This window comes from Salminus brasiliensis, chromosome 25 (genome assembly GCF_030463535.1).
Source record: "Salminus brasiliensis chromosome 25, fSalBra1.hap2, whole genome shotgun sequence".
NCBI classification, from domain to species: Eukaryota; Metazoa; Chordata; class Actinopteri; order Characiformes; family Bryconidae; genus Salminus; species Salminus brasiliensis.
The window spans coordinates 5,340,983-5,360,176 of record NC_132902.1 but is presented as its reverse complement, the minus strand read 5'-3'; the positions used below and the strand labels follow the sequence as shown (position 1 = coordinate 5,360,176).

Below are 19,194 nucleotides of genomic sequence, written 5' to 3'. Positions count from 1 at the left end.
ATGCGAAACAGAAAGGAAGGAGCAACTCACACCTTGAAAAAATGGTGGAGCATGATGCAGAAGGTGCAGCGGCGACGGCAGCGGGAGAACTGCAGCAGCATAGTACGTTGGCATAGCGACGCTTTCTCACTTCCTGTTAGTGCATAATGGGTTAGCATGTTAATACTTGTGTAGACGCTGTGTCTAAAACTGTGCCCTATTCACTATACAGTGCACTACTCTGGGGTGCTGCCACTTTGTAAAGGTGTCCTCAAAAACGTAGCGCCGGATTGTCAGTGCACTGCTACAGTCCCACAATGCACGATATGTACATATGGAATAGCCATAATCCACTCCCTTGATTTCCACATGGTGGGTAAGTGAATAGGGCACAGTTTGGGACACAGCTTTCGTGAGCTAACCTGCCAAACCCGCCCTATTAGGATTAGTACACAGTCTATACCTTATAGTATTAGTGTGTATTACGCAATTTTCCACTCCTCATTAACAAATTACTGCAATTATCTGGTGGGGAGTATCTTCTGTGGCCCCGATCAAATGGATTTAATAGTGTTATGTCTGGTAATGTGGCTCAGTTACGCGTTAATGTGAATCCAATATGTAATATTTTAGTGATGACACAAAACCACTACTTATCACAGAGGTGATTACAGTCACTGGAAAGAAAGTAGATACACTTGGCGTCCTCATACCAATTACAGAATTACAGGCCCAGTGTGTAAGGCCCGTCTGCTTTAAGGCTAAAGTGGGCTTTAACTGGCGAGAGATCACTGTGAAGGATGCACCCATGTCCAAGGCCTTGATGTGTCCCCTCGTCTTTAAAAGCTGAAAGGCGACTGAAGAGCTGCATGACTGAATTGGCTTCCCATCTCATTCATTATTCAGGAGGCTGTGGCGTTTGAACTAATTATGGCTAAAAGGCTGACCCATTTCGGCTATGTAGAGCCTCCAGTGGAGGCCATCAAACTCCCTCTTGCTCGGCCCGGGGCCTGTCCAAACCCCAGCAGAGCCACCATTTCTTTTTTTTGTTTGTTTGTTTATATATTAAACTAAATTTGCTGCTACAGTCTAAGATATATACACAGGCATATTAGAATATTATGACCGCCTGCCTACTGGGAATAAATACACTTGGCCCGAATGGCACTAGCTACGCGTCGTGGCATGAACTGTATGAGGAGTTGTCTCCCCCGTCAGGCACCACTGTAATGTCAATGAGACGCAGTCAGTGTGCGAGAAGTTTGTCGTTGGTACGGTAGCTCTAGAACATCAAACGAAGTTAGCAGTTTCCGAGATGCTACCACCCTTCACCCAATGTCACAATCATATCAGAATATTATGACCACCCCTGGCTTGGCCTGGGACAATACAGATGCCATGTGATAGGGACTGCTGCATGTATGAAGAAGCGGGAACACCAGTCAGTTGTAGGAGAGTGCAAGACCATTGTCATTGGCAAAGGATGTGATTTGACTGATGTCTAAAAGGGTATGAAAACAAAGTTTTTGAGTCCAACTCAAAGCTCTTGAGTTCTAGACATGGCATTGGGACCATACGAGTAGTAGAGAGATTGTGTGCGATGTACAACTGTCCAATCATGCATCCTAGACAATGGCAAGTATTGTGAGGGGTGGCATGGCGTATTAGGCACAGTGGTAGGCAAAAGAGAACAGCTGCTAAGTGCTGTTATTATGACACAGAACAACAGCTGGGCTACAAAGCAGTACACCAAAACAAGTTCGCACAGCAAGGAACATGTAGAGCATAGAAAAAAGTGTTGTGTCCTTGCTTGTAGCACTCCCTACCAATTCTCCAAAGTGCCTCTACAAGCATTATCAGCCAACTTACTGTTCATCAGGAGCTTCATGGATTGACTTTCTATGGCCAAGCAGTCACACACAAGCCCAGGATCTCCAATCACAGTGCCCAGCATCGAGTAGGGTGGTGTGAAGCACATGGCTGCTAAACAGAACACATAATAATTCCAACTCTAAAGTTTGGTTGAGGAGGAATAATGTTCTTAACTTCAGCTCTATCCAACAACGTTTGGATGAACTGGGCACCAACTGCAAGCTAGACTTTATCTCAGGAAGTCAGTGCTGAACCTGACTAATGCTCTTGTGGCTAAAGGGAATCAAATCCCTGCAGCCATGTTCCAAAATCTAGTGGAAGTGGTTCGGTCTGGGCTCATTAGATCCAGCGAAGGAACCTAATGGGCCCTGACCACAACCCCAGTCAACATCTTTAGGAAGAATGAGAAGTGAAGAAAGCCACCTGTGAACCAGCCCCATATTAGAATTCAACCTCACAAATTCTCCACGGTCAAGTTCTAAAATCTTCACAGAGAGGAGACTGTATCTTACATTTACATTCACGGCATTTGGCAAACACTAAATATTAATATAGTTTTCATAATCGGAAATGCCATCATGCTACACATTTAACCCACTGTGATGTTCAGAGCCTTACCCAAGATATCTTACTGGTCTAGGCCTAGGCAAGGACTGGATACTAGTGTGTCAAGTGGAGGTCCCCAACCACCCTCCTGAAGATCTCCCTCCATAGGTTTCACTTTCACCCCAACATACATCTAACATACGTCACTCAAATAACCAAACTATTGAAGGCAGCAGAAAACAGGAATGCGTGCAGGGCTAGGCATACTCCTGGATCAGGGTTGGGAACCTGAGCATCACATCCGACCATTACAAGTGTTTAAAGGTTTGTTGTTGTCTGAAACTTTTGACTCTGAACTGCCCTCTGGTGGATGTACTGCCAACATACAGCATGCATGGAAGTATGTGGGCAGCGACGGTTACAGCATTTGAAACGTAAAGCAAGCAGAAATGGCAATTATCCACCACTGCCATTCGGAGAGTTCGCCATATCTGGCAGGCGACAAACTGCGGTCACCACCGGATCACTGAGAGAGAGGCCACTTAATAAGCCAAAGCACTCTTCTTTAAAACCTATGAGGCGAGCGGAAACATGCACCTGTTTATTTTTCCAATCAATCCCGGCGTCCACTTACTTTCTCCGCACGCACTTACTGGCTGCCAGAGGCCACAGCTTGGCTAGTGTAAATCGTTGTTTACTTTAGCCATATCACTCAACTCATGAATCAATATTAGATCATAGATCTCTCTCTCTCTCTCTCTCTCTCTCTCTCTCTGTGTGTTCAATGTCACAGAGCTTACGAGCTGTCAGGAAGATGGGGCCCACACAGCCCGAGGCAGCCTCTATGCAGAGGGAGTGGGGTGGGTAATTGAAGTGTGTATGGGTAATGTAATATTCGGAGCGAAAACAGCTAAAGCTTCAGCCATTAATCTGCTAAGGATTGTGGGAAATATGAATTATCTTAAGCACCTTATCTCGTCTCTCTCTCTCTCTCCCTCTTTCACAGATCCCCCTCTGAGGTGCCTTATTGTGTTTTGGTCATTATCCACTGAGGGCCAATGCATCTGCAAGATGCTGTCTGATCCTCTCCTCTCAGCAGTGAAGAGAGGAGAGTGGGAGAATGAGAGAGACAGACAGACCACCTCCGGTGGCATAAAAGAACAGCGTTCATTTCTCTATTTATCAAATGACTTTAGCAAACACGGCCCATTAAGCACTTTCTCACCCTTCGCCGCTTTACTCAATGTGCTGCTCGTCATTAGAAACTCATTTAGCAACAGCTAACCTCCACATTTTCCACTGAAAGGTGTTGCTCACGTGCCCGTGTGCCTTAATGTGCTTAGGCCAGCTGATTCGGTTATCCCTCCTTTTTTTTTGGTTAAATAATCAGTTCTTTTATGCTTGTGGGAACAGGCTGATTAATGGGCATAACTACAGATGGAGACAGAAGGAAGAAATTACGCCCAGATCAAGTCAACTCTCTCAACACCTCAACAACCATTCCGCCTTGCATCACGGGCCAAACACCTGCGCGTGCGCCATAACCCACCCCACACGTCCCTCCATCTGCTCCCCTATTGGCTGGGGCTCCCCGAGCGCTCTCGCTGATTCGGCAGCTTAGCTGAGGGCCGCTGCTGCCTCCCCGAGGTGATTACGGTAATTAATTGGACGGAGCTTTCGCGCTGTCTGCTGCTTGTGGTTTTGTCCTGATCTGAGATTCGTCTGAAACCATCCATTCCACTGCCACTAAGGTGGGCTTTTTGTGCACGTTGCTGGTCTTGGATCAGGATGAAAAGTAGTGCATACTATGTGTATAGTATATACATACACACACATAAGCCATGCAACCCGTACAAGTCGGCTGGCATAAATCAAGCCTACATTTGTTAGTGTTGGTACTGTTCCTTTAGTAGGTTTGATTTGGACCGTTGGCCGAAGGCATAAGGTTTGGACACCCCTGCTCCTTTTTCTCCCAATTTGGTACTGCTAATTAACCCACCATATGCAGCCTACGCCTAGCACTAGCAATACTCCCGACACGAGGAGGGTAAGGACATGACACACATCTCCTCAGATCCATGCAAAGCCAGCCACCGCCACCTTTTCAAATGGCCGCTGATCACCAGCTAACGGATGCCTGTGCCGGTCAACACTGCTTAGGAGTGAGGAACGGGTATCAAAGCCACAGCCATGTAATCAAGAACAGAGTGCTCCAACCATCAAGCCACTACTTCCCTATACACTAGTACGTATGTTCAAATTTAAAGAAGTGTTCACTGACCCGTACGCCTGACCCGTACCCAAACTCGTACGGCTACTGCACCAGTTCTGCCAATCCCATTCAGAGCCATGTTCACCCACTCTTTGAACTCCTGAGCGATCTGAGGTAGGTGGGTAACATTGATAGGACTATGCTAGAGAGAGAAGAAATAGGTGAGCGTGAGCAGAACTTTGCGCAGGTGTATTGCAGGTCTGAACCCCCCATATTTTCATGGCCCCGGTTAGGCTGTGTGGTAGGCTTGTAGTACTGCTGATAATATATGGGGAAATCTTGGAGAGTGTCAGCGTGGAGATGGAGAGTACAAAGGCCATTGTGTCGGCCTCCGCTGTGACAAGCAAAAGTTTCTTGCGCCCGTGTCCGCTCCTTTATTACCTCCACCCATGTTATTGTTTCCCCTCGTCTCCTAAACAAAAGCAAAAAACAACATTTGAGGCATTTGAATCCGACCTGTCGCCCTGCTCAATATCGCTCTGCCTCCGCGTTATTAAAGTCGTTGTGGGCCCTTTTTTCCCCCGTAATAAAGCGGAGCCACCGTGGCTCAGCTGGGTTTGACAGGGACAGAGAGGGCTCGTCACTAGCCTACAGGTTTGACAAGTTCATTATTCACCAGCAGGCCTGCAGCAGCATGGGATTTTCCCTTTCTGATTTCCGGCAAACCCCAAATGGCTACTGGCGTTCCAACTTTGGCTAGTAGTTTAGAGGAGTCCTGTGCTAGAACTGGTTAATAGTTCATTATTATGCATTAGGACAGACTTTTGGTTTGTATGGTAAATTTAATAATAACAGGAATAATATGAGTTTCAAAAGGACTGATTATGATCATTTTAGTGCACAACAGGCCTAGAATTCAGCATGAAGCAGTGTTCCTGTGTGAATATGGAAAAGGAGGAAATAACGGTCTTTAAAAACAATTATAAATTACATTATGATCATAAATACACAAAGCAGCCATTAAACCTTAACCACCATGTCTTTTTAAAGCTGTGGCTCTATTTACTGGTACCCTTGGGTTCGTCCTCAACTTTTTTGGGGTTGCCCTTAGTGCCCTTGGTGACTGATGTACACAGATTATTAGTCAAGTCAGATTTATTCGTATGGCGCTTTTTACAACTGTTGTCGTCAGAAAGCAGCTTTCCATAATTAGTCATTAATAAAAGACAGAGACAAAAAAGAAATAACGTAAGACATGAAGGATCAAAGACCCCCAGTGTGTATTTAAACATTATTGATAAAAGCCACCAAACCATCTATACTGTTAAACTGCTCTGATCATAATCATAATATACTAATCATGGTGTAGATAGTTAATAGTGGTGATATTAATAGTGGCAGATAGCCACTCTATTAGCAATGCTTTGGTAGTACTGTTCAGGTTCATGAAAGCTGTTTGCATTGATGCATGGTTCACAGTAAGCGGTCCTTCTTGAGCAGAACTTTTGAGATTGGTCATTAATCAGGCTTTGTGTGGCTTTATTTAACAGCACCAACACCATTTTTTTACAATGTGGATGTTTATTAATGTGCTCAGTTGAATTGTGTGTGTTTATACACACCCTTTTATTCATTTCTAATTTCACCCCATTTTTCTACCAACTTTGAAAGGCCAATTATCATATCCCCATCCATGTGAACTCCCCCGATCACTAGCAATGCTCTCAACACTAGGAGGGTAATGATAAACTAGGAGCACATGATCAACACTACACTAGTACTAATGTGGGACGGCAGCACCTTTGTCTGCTGGACCACTCCGAGACCCTTACCAAATACTTTGTAATGAGTATGTGATTGTTCTTAGAAATGTAATTGAGCCTCCCAGTGTATACCGTGTTTTCCATCCCTGAGCACAATGTCTCAGTCAGCTAATTCATTTAGAAAAGATCTGCCACTACTTACTAACACTACTTTGTGTTATTCTATACAGATGCCTACACAACACAGCAACATAGTACACAATTAACAGCTCATTAGTTTTATTGACTGATAAATATAAACCAATAAAACTAACTGTTCAGTCATTAAATTAGGAAATGAAGGAAGGAGGAAGGAAGAACGGGAGTGATTGACAGTTTGGTGAAAAACATTGATTATCTTCATCTACAGTGATTACCTGTCAAGGGGCTACATCTACATATTAGGCAGCAAGTAAACGTGTGTTAAAATGTGTTATAAGGCTTACTGAAGCAGCCCACGGAGGCCCCATCTCACAACTTACAGGACTTAAAGGATCTGCTGCTAATGCTAATGGCGGCACAAGGGGAACCTAATCAATATTAGGAAGGTGGTATTAATTTGTATGTTGTATGTTGTCAGACACTGTAATTTAATACTAGTATATATTTGAGATTAAAATAAGAAGGAAGACAAAGAAGACTCAGACATCCCCCACCTCCCCTCTCACACACACACACACCTACACACACAAGCACAGGCTCTATAGTCACTTCTGGTCTAAAGTAACCAAGATAATGCCTCTGTTCTTTTCCCTCTCCTCCCATTTTGGATACCAGGTAAAAAAAAAGATAAGAAAAGACAGAGCATGAAGAGACATCCATTTCTTTGACCTTTACATTAATGGCACCGAGGCGAACGCAGCAGCATCCTTTGAGAAGCTGACCAGTCCGGGTAATACATCACGGCACGGTCTGGTCTTCTAAAAGGATGACTTGTGAACTCGAACTGCCAGGAAAGTAGCAGTGTGCGAATGAATCACAGAAGGACCAGTTAATTTAGCGGCCTTAATCTGGGGCAGGAAAGCTAGCCCTAAGTCTCACAAGCAACCTTTTCAGGCCTTTTACTACACTTTATCTGGACACCTTGTGCACACCTAGCGTACAATGTGGGCGGCGTACAAAGATGTATTTGATGCCAGGAAGACCATCTGCTTCTGCAAACGTAATTAAACCAGCACACATACTTATATGGCTAAAGTGAAACTCTAAGGGCCAGTTTCCCACCTAGTCTTGGGATTGGGATCTAGTTTGGGATTACTCTGGGTCTGGAAAACCAGCCCTAGAGCTGCTCCAGTAGTGGTCGGAAGTTTACATACACTCATCATCATGGATTTGGGAGCAGGGGAAACACTAAAATGTGGGGGTGCTCCAGGACCACGGTTGGGAACCACTGAGCTAGACGGCTGGAACGTGGATGCTGGTGTTGGCTTTCCAACTGGACAGTGATCCCAAACACACATCAAAAGTGGTTGTGGGAAAATTCTGTATTGTTCATAAAAAAGCCAATAAAAAAGCTCATAAATGTACCTTATGTTAATGTTTTTTTTTTATAACTAAGAAATATTTAATAGCAGATTTGAATTTTTTTATACTCATTGATAGTATTTTCCAGCATATATAATATTCACAGGTTAAGCATTCTGTAGTAAACATAGTAACTGACTGCATTTACTGTACGATTATTGATGGAATCCTGCAGAAATGACTATAGTATTATTAGACATATTTATCATAAGAAGTCTTGTCAAACGATACCATGCATTGTATTGATACATTATCAGTCAAAAGTTTGGATGCACCTAGCTGAATGTGTGCTGATTATCCTCATCTTAAAATCATCTGATCAAAAATGCTAATGTTGCCATTTATTTATTTATTTATTAAATAAATATTTTTTTAAAAGAGGACCCTGAGGACACAGGTATTTGTTAGGATGTTGTGGCTAGGAAGGGTTTCAAGTAGGCCAAATGGGAAGATTGGGTCATATAGCCTATTAAGGCTATGTATTGGTATTGTATTAATGTACATTAACATACTGTAGTTGAATGGTTTAAGAGGTATTTCCACCTCAGACATACACATTGCCATGGTTCTACAACACCCTTAGTGCAGTGGATTCCTGTGTGTCCCCAGTGTCCTCTTTATTAATATTCCTTTATTGACCTCAAATGAGATTGAGACGGTCCACCCAAATCACTGATCACCCCTGATCAATCAAGCTGGTATAGAGGCTGATTTAGAGAAGGGTCATGAGCAAATGACTGATTTCGCTGTCTAGCGCATTTCTGCTGGGTGAATGTGATTCATTTGATGCAGCATTGTATGCGACAGGAGCTTCAGGAGGATGAATTAAAGTTGCTAACTTGACTTGTAGAATTTCTATAAACAGAAACCAACGCAGTTGGTTTTAAAAAACAACAACAAAAAAAACACCACAGAAAAAGAAGCCTGTATCCACACGGATGCCTATCTTCGGTGCCTGTTGCTATGGCGACAGGCTGTACGTGTCCCCATGGCATTTGTCGAGTTTACGTAAGGAACCGAGATGGATTTAAATAAGGCACAAGTTTTGCAGTATGACTTTTTTTCCCCCCAACAGCAATAATAATAATAATAATAATAATAACAGTAATAATAATAGTAATAAAGGAGCTGCAGCCAGTGATTCATGCAGAAATTGAACACTGGAGATTTCTGAATCGTATATACATACTGGCTCACATGCATGAACAAACACAAAGGAACAAATACCAGTCCTATCTGGCCAAACTGCAGTCACACTATCGTGATCATCAGAGGAACTATGGGTAGAAAGTTAACGGCGTTAAGGCGTACACACACACACACACACACACACACACACCTACGAAAGCCTGCAAACAATAACTCCTGGACTCTTTACTCGCTCCCTAAAGATAAGCTTTATCATTCAGTAGAACCAACACAGCAGTACCAGACTGAGACCATGCCGGGCAGTCTGGGAACAGTCAGTCCTCTCACACCTGCTGTGCTCTGCTAACTCACTCTTGCGCTCTCTCTCTCTCTGCCTCCTCCCCTTCTTCTCGCGCTCTCTCTCCCAGCTCAGAAAGCCCAACTCTCTCCGTCTCCCAGACAAAACAGGTCAACAGCAGCTGCAGAATTCTCAAGTCTGCAATACAGTGGTAGTCAAAAAAATAATAATAATGGTGCTCAAGCATACATAATGTCACACGCTGATGTTCAGCAGCAGTTTTTTTTTAGCTTTTTTAGAGGAGAGCTGTAAAAAATGACAAGGCAATGCAAGACAACACCACACCATTCATCATCACAGTGAGGAGGTTAAGGTGATGTCATGGCAACACATTCAGTGGATTTAAACAGCATTAAGAATTTGTGGGACTGTTTGGGAAAGAGAAAGTACTACTATAGATGGGCTGTGGACAGCGGTGAAGGAACGAGTGGGAAACGGTTCATTTAGATCACTTTAAAGCCAACCCTGACTGAGACAACCTCTCATGCTAATCTAGCTAACAAGTACAGCAAGTAAATACCTAGCCAACATGCTCATGTGGGGCTCATATGGGTGGGTTCCAGGTGGGTATGGGCTCTGAGTAGGTTTGTACATACATTGCTACTGGATCCCAATTAGGATCCCAAAAGGGCCCCATCGTTATAGCCCACCTTCCCATCTAGGCCTCATATGCATACAACGGGCCCATGTTTAACCCCTCCTGGTCCAATCACTGACGCTGGTGGGCACCCATATGTTGGGTCAACATGGAACCAGAGGACAAAAACCTTATGGTTTCCATTTGCTACCCATATAGGCCCCGCATGGTTGTGGGGTAGTCACCAATTAGCATTACTCAAAGGATATCAATGCTAACCAGTGACTACTAGTTACCATTCATACCTTTTAGCAACATTAGCATTGCACAAACAATTCAGTTTAGATAGAATATGAGGTATAAACCACCTGGAAATGTTTTATTTATTAGAACAGTAAAAGATTGTCTTTTTTTCCTACAATGATGTACATTGATCACAGGCAGGGTTCGCTTTAAGAAGACGTTACTTACATAACATTAAGAACTGATACACTGAAAGTTATTAGATATGTGTGTTTTCCCAGTTTTTTGAAGTAAACAACAAACAAATAAACAAAAAACAAACAAGCAATAAAACATAATAAAGAAATAATTTGGATGCCAGTGTAGTTTGTTGGAGCACCAGAACTAGAGTTTGAAATTTATAGAGTATTTCTAGTTCTAACACTATTCAACAATCACAGCATTCCAGCACTATACTCTGAAACATACCTAATGTTGCAACATGCAAAAGAGCTCTCTTACCCATTGTATATAAACTTATGTAATCCAAAAAAATGTAAATTTGATCAGTAGAATGCAGACTAATCTTTAATCATAGCACATGATTGGATCACTAATACACTGGAATGTAATACACTGCAGTATAATCACAATACTACATTTCTTCATTCTGTGTTACACAGATACTTGCAGCTTTCTTTGTCAGGGACAGCCACAAACTGCATAAACCCCAACCATAGATTTGACTACCTTAGCTAATAAACCTGAGTGAAACCTGACCAAAGCAGCCAGCCTCATTTCTTCACGAAAAACCGGGTGATGTCGGAGGCCAGTTTTGAGGCCGCTTGTCCTTTCTTCATCTGACTCCTGTCTTTGGCTTGCTGTGCGGTCCTCTGCGAAAACACATCAGTTACACGTCAACATCTCACATGAATAGTCAGAGTAGGGGTGGGCAGTATACAGTGCCCTCCTGGGATGATGTCTGGGACAAAGACACATTTGTGCTTGATATGCCCCTCCCTCTACTCCACAGTTTAAACTTTCAGACATGATTGAAATACACATTCCAGACTGTAATGTAAGGGTACTTGCATACATTTCAGTCTCGCCATGTTGGAATGGCTAACTATAAGCAGCTGTCTGAATGAACACTATTCTACACAGTCCCACTTATTTCAGGGCATCATCATGCTTGGCTTCATGCATTTGACTTTACATGTGCAGCTGTTATGAAGCTGAAAAAACTAGAGTATAACCATTCGAGACGTCGGTCAAACCTTGGGACTACCGAAATCACCTTCACTAAACCTCAGTTGTCTGTCTGACAGATCGGAAACAGCTTTTAAGAGGTGGTGTGTACTTGCCAGAGACTGCTTTCTGCAGGAGAGAGGCATATCATGGAAAAATGTGTCTTTGTCCCAAATATTATGGAGGGCACTGTATCTTATGGGTATCATTAGTAGCACTAGTAGTGCTAATGGACACTAGGGGGGTAAGGATTTGTTTCCTCCTATACATGCAAAGCCAGCCACGACTCAGCCAGCAAGCTTGGAGGGCAGTGCCAGGTCCACAGCTCTGCCGCACCAGCAAACAGGCGTCTGTGCCGGCCAGCATCGCTAAAGAGTAATGAGGGGAGAGAGCGCCATCTACCTACCTGGAAAGCATGGCCAACTGTGCTCTCTCAGACTCCGGCTGCTGATGGCTTTAGGACCACTGAGCCACTCGGAGCCCCTGCTTCAGTAGTTCTAAAACACTGCATGAAATGGTTCTTGTGTTTTTGTTTTGGGTTTAATTTAATGCAGTACTAGGTAAATGCTGAGTGGCGCTATGGGAAATTAAACAGTGCTGGAAGTCACAGAGTGTGTTGGGGTCAGTGTGTGCACCTTCATTAAGAACAGCGGTTTAAATATTTTGGCAAGGCCCCCGGTGGGCAGTGAGTGGCCTTTCGGCCAATTATAGAGCCTTTAAAAAAAACAAGAACCAGCATATATTACCTGCATAAGCTGCTTAGTGATACATAGCTGAGGTCAGCCTATTACACTATTACTTCTCAGTACATTATTTCTACTTAATTGTTTTTACCAAAAATATTTAACAAAAATAATCATTATCATTTGTTCGTTCCTCAGAATTACTAAAAATAGCATGATGTCATGGTAGTGGACCTGGCAGGCCAGACTTTTCTTCTAATCATAAGCCTATTCTTGACTAGGAAAAATGTCCAGATGCTTAATTTTGTCTATGATGCTCTCAGTAAATATTTTAGAAAGGTACTTCACAAAGCAGGATTACTCAGTTAGTCAGACGACTTAAGTCCAAAGGCAGGCCGGTCCAACAGAAGAAGAGATGAAGGACATTCCTGTTGGACGGGACTCGGTTTCTGAGATATCCGGCTTTGTAAACCCCCTCTCTGGAACAAATCAAGAACCCACTGTGTACAGTGTGTGCACAAACAGTAGTGCTTTGTGTAGCCATCTAAAGGCTTGCTTTACCATGCGGTGACAGACGGTACAAAGCGTCTGCAGGTTGTCCAGTAAACACTGTCCTCCTCCACTGTAGACGGGCTTGATGTGGTCCACCTGCCAGAACTGGCCTTCCACAGGGTTCCGAATTATCTCGTTCAGCTACAGCACAAAAAAATAAACCACAAACAAGCACAGTTGAAAGGTGCACTAGTTACGACGACAGAAAGGCTACCATAAGGGACGCAGACCTAGAGGATGCATTTCTCTACTCTGAAGCCAAGAACAGATGGCCATAGTCTGTGCCTCGTTATTAAAAGTGCCAGTGACTCCGCAGACGCTTTTTTCTCCCATCCAAACTGATTTCACACTTCAGTCTTTCAAGCTAGGCGAATATTGGCAGTATATAAGCGGCATGTGTGTGTGAGCGCATGTTTTTATTCCTTAAGGAGCATAAATGGATTGTAAAAATCTCACTGATCTTGTGGGGACATGCCTGCCTCCTTTCTCTCAAAAACGCACTACTATGGTTAGACCAGGGCTGTGAATTAGGGCAAGTTAAAGGGTTAAATGTGTAAATTTGCAACCTGTATTTCGTGCCGGTAGTACCAATAACCAATACCATTCTGAACACCAGAGGGTTTCATATTGAAAAGTTCACTTAAGAAATAACCATGGCATCTTGGATCTTACCACCACTAGCATAATGCTAGTATCCCTGTTTGGAAATGAGAGAATGAATGAATGCTATATACACTTATAGCATTTGCTAAAGTATTGCACTGTGGCTAAATGGCTATGATGGGCAACAAATCATTCCAGCAACACTATCACATGTTGGTTAAGCTAGACTAGTCAATACACCATGCATAAAAAGCTCTGTTTCCCACCATTTATTCACTCTGACTTAATGTTAGACCTAGCAGACATTAAAAGAAAAGGAACACCAATCACTAACCTGTGTAAACTTGTGTAAAACTGTGGACCTAATATTTCATTCAATAGGCAATGCCCACGTGCTTGTTTATTTCTTTTAATGAATAATTGTTTTTTTTTATTAATCATAGCAGGGTTTTGTCTTTTTACCTGACTTAAAATGCTAGCTGGCCATCTCCCTGGTAATCGACTAGGTACAGCTAAAGAGGCCTTGGTTTGTGCGGGAGCTGAAATTGTGGGAAGAAGCTACTGATGAAACATCTGCCCTTATTTGGACTGGCATCACAAACAACAAATCTCTTGACATCAGTGTCCTCCAATATAGGCCTATTGTTCTCTGTTTGACCTTAAGTAGGGCATTAATATAGCTAACAGGCCCAATAGCTAACAGATTAAAAGACCATTTATTAAAGCAACATTATGTAGCTTTTTTTTACTTGATATGTTGATCCTCCACTGACTAGTAAGGGCAGGAACGACACCGCTATTGTTGCTAATCTCGGCTCAGAACGCTGCTAACTGCACTGTGGAACGCCGGTGAAGTGGGCAGAACAGCGCTTGCGAGAACTGCGCAACGCTGTGTAACGCTGAGTCATATTCATGTAAAATCTTGTAATATTACCCTACCAACTCAGTCCACATGCTTCTTTCACTTTCAGTGACTGTTCTGTATCTCTCAGCTTGTTAAATGCATGTGTAAAGCGTGTCCTTTAGTGGTGGCTCAAAAATCCAAATTCTCGCATAATGCTGCTATAAAGTTCATGAATGCTTTACAAGTATTGGTTTTCATGCTAAAATAATGACTTACAAAGCAGCAAATGACATACACGACAGTTAAGCAAATTTTGTTATCTATTATAAACATTATATATTATAAATCATCCAAAGCATTCCCGCGCAACATAATTATCCATACTGCAGTACAGATGATGTATCGCCCAGCAGCGCCTGCAGTTACACACAGCTCTTTCCAAGAACAGCAGCAAAATGTTTGCGTGCGGGCGTGTTTGTAAAGCCCTGCTTTGTCGGTTCCTTGCCGCTGTGAAAAAGAAACAGGAGAAATCATTAGATGGCCTGCAACTGCGGAGCCCCCAGGGATTCTGGGTAATGTAGTTCCCCTTTCCAAATTGCTCTCTAGGCTGTTTTGGCTCGCTGAGCAACGATGAGGGACCACGGCAGCTTCAGAAGAGCTTTAGCTCGAGTGGAAAAGGGAGAGAATGTGATTGTGAGTGTGAGTGAAGGCTGGAGAGTGAGTGAGAGGTCCTGCGAGAGCTGAACTGAAAGCCGAACCAAAGGGCTGGCATTTCAGCTTGCGGAGGCCGTTTTAGGCTCAGAGCCTCGGGGGGAAGCTACCGCGCAGAAATCAATCCACTTTCTTCCCCACGACAAAAACAGCACCAGGCCATAATTATCCCCGATCTCCACGGAGCCCCGGGGAACCCACAGATGATGATAATCACTGAACACGAGCGGGGGGAGTTTCCCTTCCTGACCTTAGTCAATATACACACACACATACACATTATATACATATATATATACACCCACACACACACACACACACACACACATACAAAGGCTAGCAATACAATGCACAGTGTGGGCATTTAATAACTCACCTCTCTCTCTCTCTCTCTTTCTTACACACACACATATTACTATGTTCAAAAGAACGTCCCTTGACTTGCGCAACATTGTAACACTGTGCCTACACCACTACCCAAACGTACCCAATAGCACTGCCTTTAGGTTATTTAGGTTCTTTTAGTCCCCCAGGTTTCGTATCATTAGGTCCTCACAGGGAGCTAAAAACAAACACACTGTTCTGGACTGGCAACACCGCCAAGTAGAAATGCGCGCTTCCTCTGTTGTGCTGCCAGTACCTCCTCTCCACAACACACACCCACATACGTAAACACCCTATTCCTCTTTAGTATACTCACTCTACCTCTCTTTCTCTTTCTCTCTCACACACACACACACACACACACACATACACACACACTATTCTAGGTCTTCAATACTTCTACATTAAATCCTCGGTACAGTGTAACCACCAGTGTGTGTGATAAGAGCTGGGCTTTTGTACTGAGGGCCAGTTAGAGTAGAAAGCCTCACATTGATCTGAAACTGCCGCTGCTGCTGTTGCCGGCGGCTCGGCCAGAAATGCCAAACAAAAATCAAACCTGCATCTCGCAGCAAGGCACTGTGGGGAAAAATCAATGCCAATCTGACAGACCGGGGCAGTCTGTTAACACTGCAACCCCCTGGGGACGCCCCTCAGTTTCTGTATATTAGTGTTGATCAGAAGTTTTACCTCTAACACAGGTAATATTTTGTGGTAATGCATTGTAAAGGTGTTGCTCAGCATTCAGCATTTCTGACAGTACATTTAGGGCTCTGGTGATGAATAGTGACAATTTTTTTAGGCCATAAATTACTCAGTGGCTCTGAACAAAGAAAACTTAGACTCACCATGCATTAGAAAGAATTCTGAATGTAATAGAAAGTGCTGTAAGGATGAGGCATCTTCATCCAAAGCCTTTTTTAAACGTCTCTATTCAGGAGTGTGTGCATGTCTCAGCTGCTTCAGAGGAAGCCGTAGCAGCCAGCTGTTGTCCAGCACTTCAGACTGTTGTTACATTGTCAATCAAAAGTTGGGGGAAACCTGTCAAGATTCTGCTAGAATAAAACAGTATGCTCAGTACAGTAGGCTGTTCTTTTGTATTCTTTTTGCCTAAATAATATGACAGCTTTCTAAAAGCCCTTATTAAATATCTTTTGGCCTAGTACTGTCAGAATACTTCACTATGGTACTGCAGTACTGCAGAAACCATCCTTCATTTCTTTCATATCCAGTCAATTTCCATTTTCCAGGTAGATTTAAGAACATCCATTAGCATAAGGAAGAGGAAAGTAAGAGGGAAAACAATCAAAACATTTCAAATTTTATTAAGGGTGTGTTTATATGTGTAGTTTTGGTTCTCTTGGTTTGGACCAAGCAAGAAAATTAGACATCTCTAGATTTCTAGACTAGGAAGAATCCTGTATGACACATATGACAGAAGGCCTGCATAAGAGAGACAGAGGTCTGAATAAGACAGATATGTCTGCAGGTCCTACATGATCCATGCAATAACTAGCCGGGAGGATCTTAAATATAACCGCTGGATCTTTAAACCTGGTTTATTAAATCACTAATTATTAGTAAAATCTCACACGTAAAATCGTAACTTTACTGAGGCAACTACACTAATGAATACAGTTCTAATGATGGCAAGCGTTGAAACACTGTGGTTTGGAACACAGCCCGCTAAACTTAAGCGTCCGACAGTTAAAGCAGAGAATTGCGGACAGGTCGGCATGGACACTCGACATGTCGTTGGAGGAGTGAGCGGGCAGGGTCGATACGAGATGTCTTGGTTTGCGTTGTGTTCATCATTTAAACAAACCACACCAGAGTTCCCTTACCTGCATAGGTGTTCTCGGTTTGCTTGTGTGGTGCACGCCAGTTGGAAAGGAAGCGTTCACACCTGCCAGGGTTTGTTTTAATCGAACCAAAGCTGATGAGTATAAACGCACCCTTAAAGACTGAGAAAATGGGACTCCTGCAGTGCAATACCTGTAGACTCCCACAACTTGCCTCATCTGATAATAAGCTTTCATCAAAGCTTTTATTTTTGACAGAGAGGAGAAAAATAATCTCCACTCTTGCTTCAGATCTGAAAACATCCACAGGTGTTTCTGCCCATCCTTCCACAGTGAGGAGACGCATCAAAGCTGTGAAAAAGAAGACCACTGACGAAGAAGCTGCTGGCAAAAGTCTAAGGAGAAGTCTAAGGATCTGTGACAGGCTGGTGTTTTCATTGGATCCAATGATTGGTGGATTCGTGCATCTGTCCATGTTTTGTGTGAAACCGACCAATGGACACTTAGAAACTTGTCTTCCCCCTCTCGCCGTGTCCAACTACTGGACTCATATGTCTGTCATCTGCCTCTTTTCTGTAATCAGTGGATTCATGAGAAGCCAAGACTCAACCATTTACAAGCCCCAAAACAATTTGTCCACAAGAGTAAAGAGCTTTTAGAGTCCAGAGGGTTAAAGGTATTTGGGATGACTTGGGTGGTAAGGAGCAGAAAACACTTGAGCTTGTAGAGTTGACCTTTGGAGTTGTGGAAAAGTCTCTCTGCAGAAATACTAAGACGGAGTCTCCTGAAACGCATTGAGACTGTAATAAAGGTAGAAGCTGGATTTTCTTTGCAACTGCTGCTGGAAACTAATGCAACACTATGTAGCATTTTTACCTTAAAATAACAGCTTCAAAATCATTGTGATGCTTCACTGACTTGTAATAAGGAGAGCAGCGTCCCTATCGTTGCCACTTTGGGCTCAGCATGCTGCTAACTGCACTATGTAACATCGGTAAAACGAACAGAATGCCTGCGAGAACTGTGTAGCGCTGCCTAACCCGGACCATATTTATGTAAAATGAATGTACCATCTCAGCCAACATGCTTCTTTACCTTCAGATGCTAGTTTTGTATCTCTCACCTTGTCCAGTAATGCATGTCCCTCTTTTCAGTCTTGTTTGTTGAATTTGTCCCTTTTCTCTCTCCCAATTACCCCACCAGTTAGTAGCTCCCCTAGCACTAGCAATGCTCCCAACACTAGGAGGGTAAGGCTTTCAGCTCCATGTTAGCTCCACACTTTTGACTGGCAGTGTACACCTCTCTCTCCTGTTTCAGAGGTAGCTGTGCTAGCCAGCTGTTGCCCAGTATGTGTGTGCTACATGTGTGGGAGTGATCGTCACCTGTTTGAGAGGCAGCTGTGCCAGCCAGGTGTTGTCCAGTAGCTCTTTGCGGTGTGTGTGCGGAGCATCGCGGACACGCAGGTACAGCTGGTGGGCGTGGAGGCCGCAGTGCTGACACACACCCTGCTCGGCCTCCAGCACGCGGGCGCGCATGTAGCTCTGGTTAGAGCGCAGCTGGAACTCCTCCATGCAGGCAGCGCTGCAGAAGCCTCCGGCCCAGCCGGAGTGATCGGCGCTGGGCTTCTGGCAGGACAGACACAGCGGCTTCCCTCCAGAGTCCAGCGCTTGCACGTACCCCGAGCCAGAGCCAGAGTCCGGGTCTGTACACGCAGAGGTCTCTGGGGCAGCTGAGTGTGGCTCTGCCTCTCTGTGGACACATACAGGCCCAAAAACAGAAGAATGAATGCAGTGATTCGGGCACGAACTGAAGTTCACACTGGTGCCACATGAGAACATGGTACACATAACAAAAGAGGGCAGTGTAGACGACTACGATTGTGCACTGAAGGTGCCATTTAATGCACTTATTGAGACTAATATGACGCGGAAAAGACAGTGAACAGTGGGTTGGAGTTTAAAAAAGAACCACTATCTGCCAGCAATCTTTAATGTAAACTATTACTTCAAAATTAATACTGTGTTTGGGAATCTATACAGTATTGCAAAACAAATATATACAATATTGCAAATCAATGTCATGAGGATGCTTTAATATAGATATTTTCTTACACCCTTAGTAAGTATGTGACTTTGGGTTGGGGTGAA

The 19,194-nt window shown here is 43.6% G+C and overlaps 1 protein-coding gene across 5 annotated transcripts in view; it reads right to left on the bottom strand.

The window, feature by feature from the left end:
• Positions 1–10,355: 10,355 nt before the first annotated feature.
• The window catches only part of zranb3 (zinc finger, RAN-binding domain containing 3), an 86,266-nt gene continuing 77,427 nt past the window's right edge, over positions 10,356–19,194 (bottom strand). For all 5 annotated transcript variants that reach the window (XM_072671244.1, XM_072671246.1, XM_072671248.1 and 2 more), the window contains 3 exons: positions 18,430–18,796; positions 12,713–12,844; positions 10,356–11,113 (listed from right to left, as the gene is read on the bottom strand). In XM_072671244.1, coding sequence (XP_072527345.1) covers positions 11,015–11,113; positions 12,713–12,844; positions 18,430–18,796 — 598 coding nt within the window. In that variant the 3' untranslated portion in view covers positions 10,356–11,014. The remainder of the gene's footprint in view (positions 11,114–12,712; positions 12,845–18,429; positions 18,797–19,194) is intronic.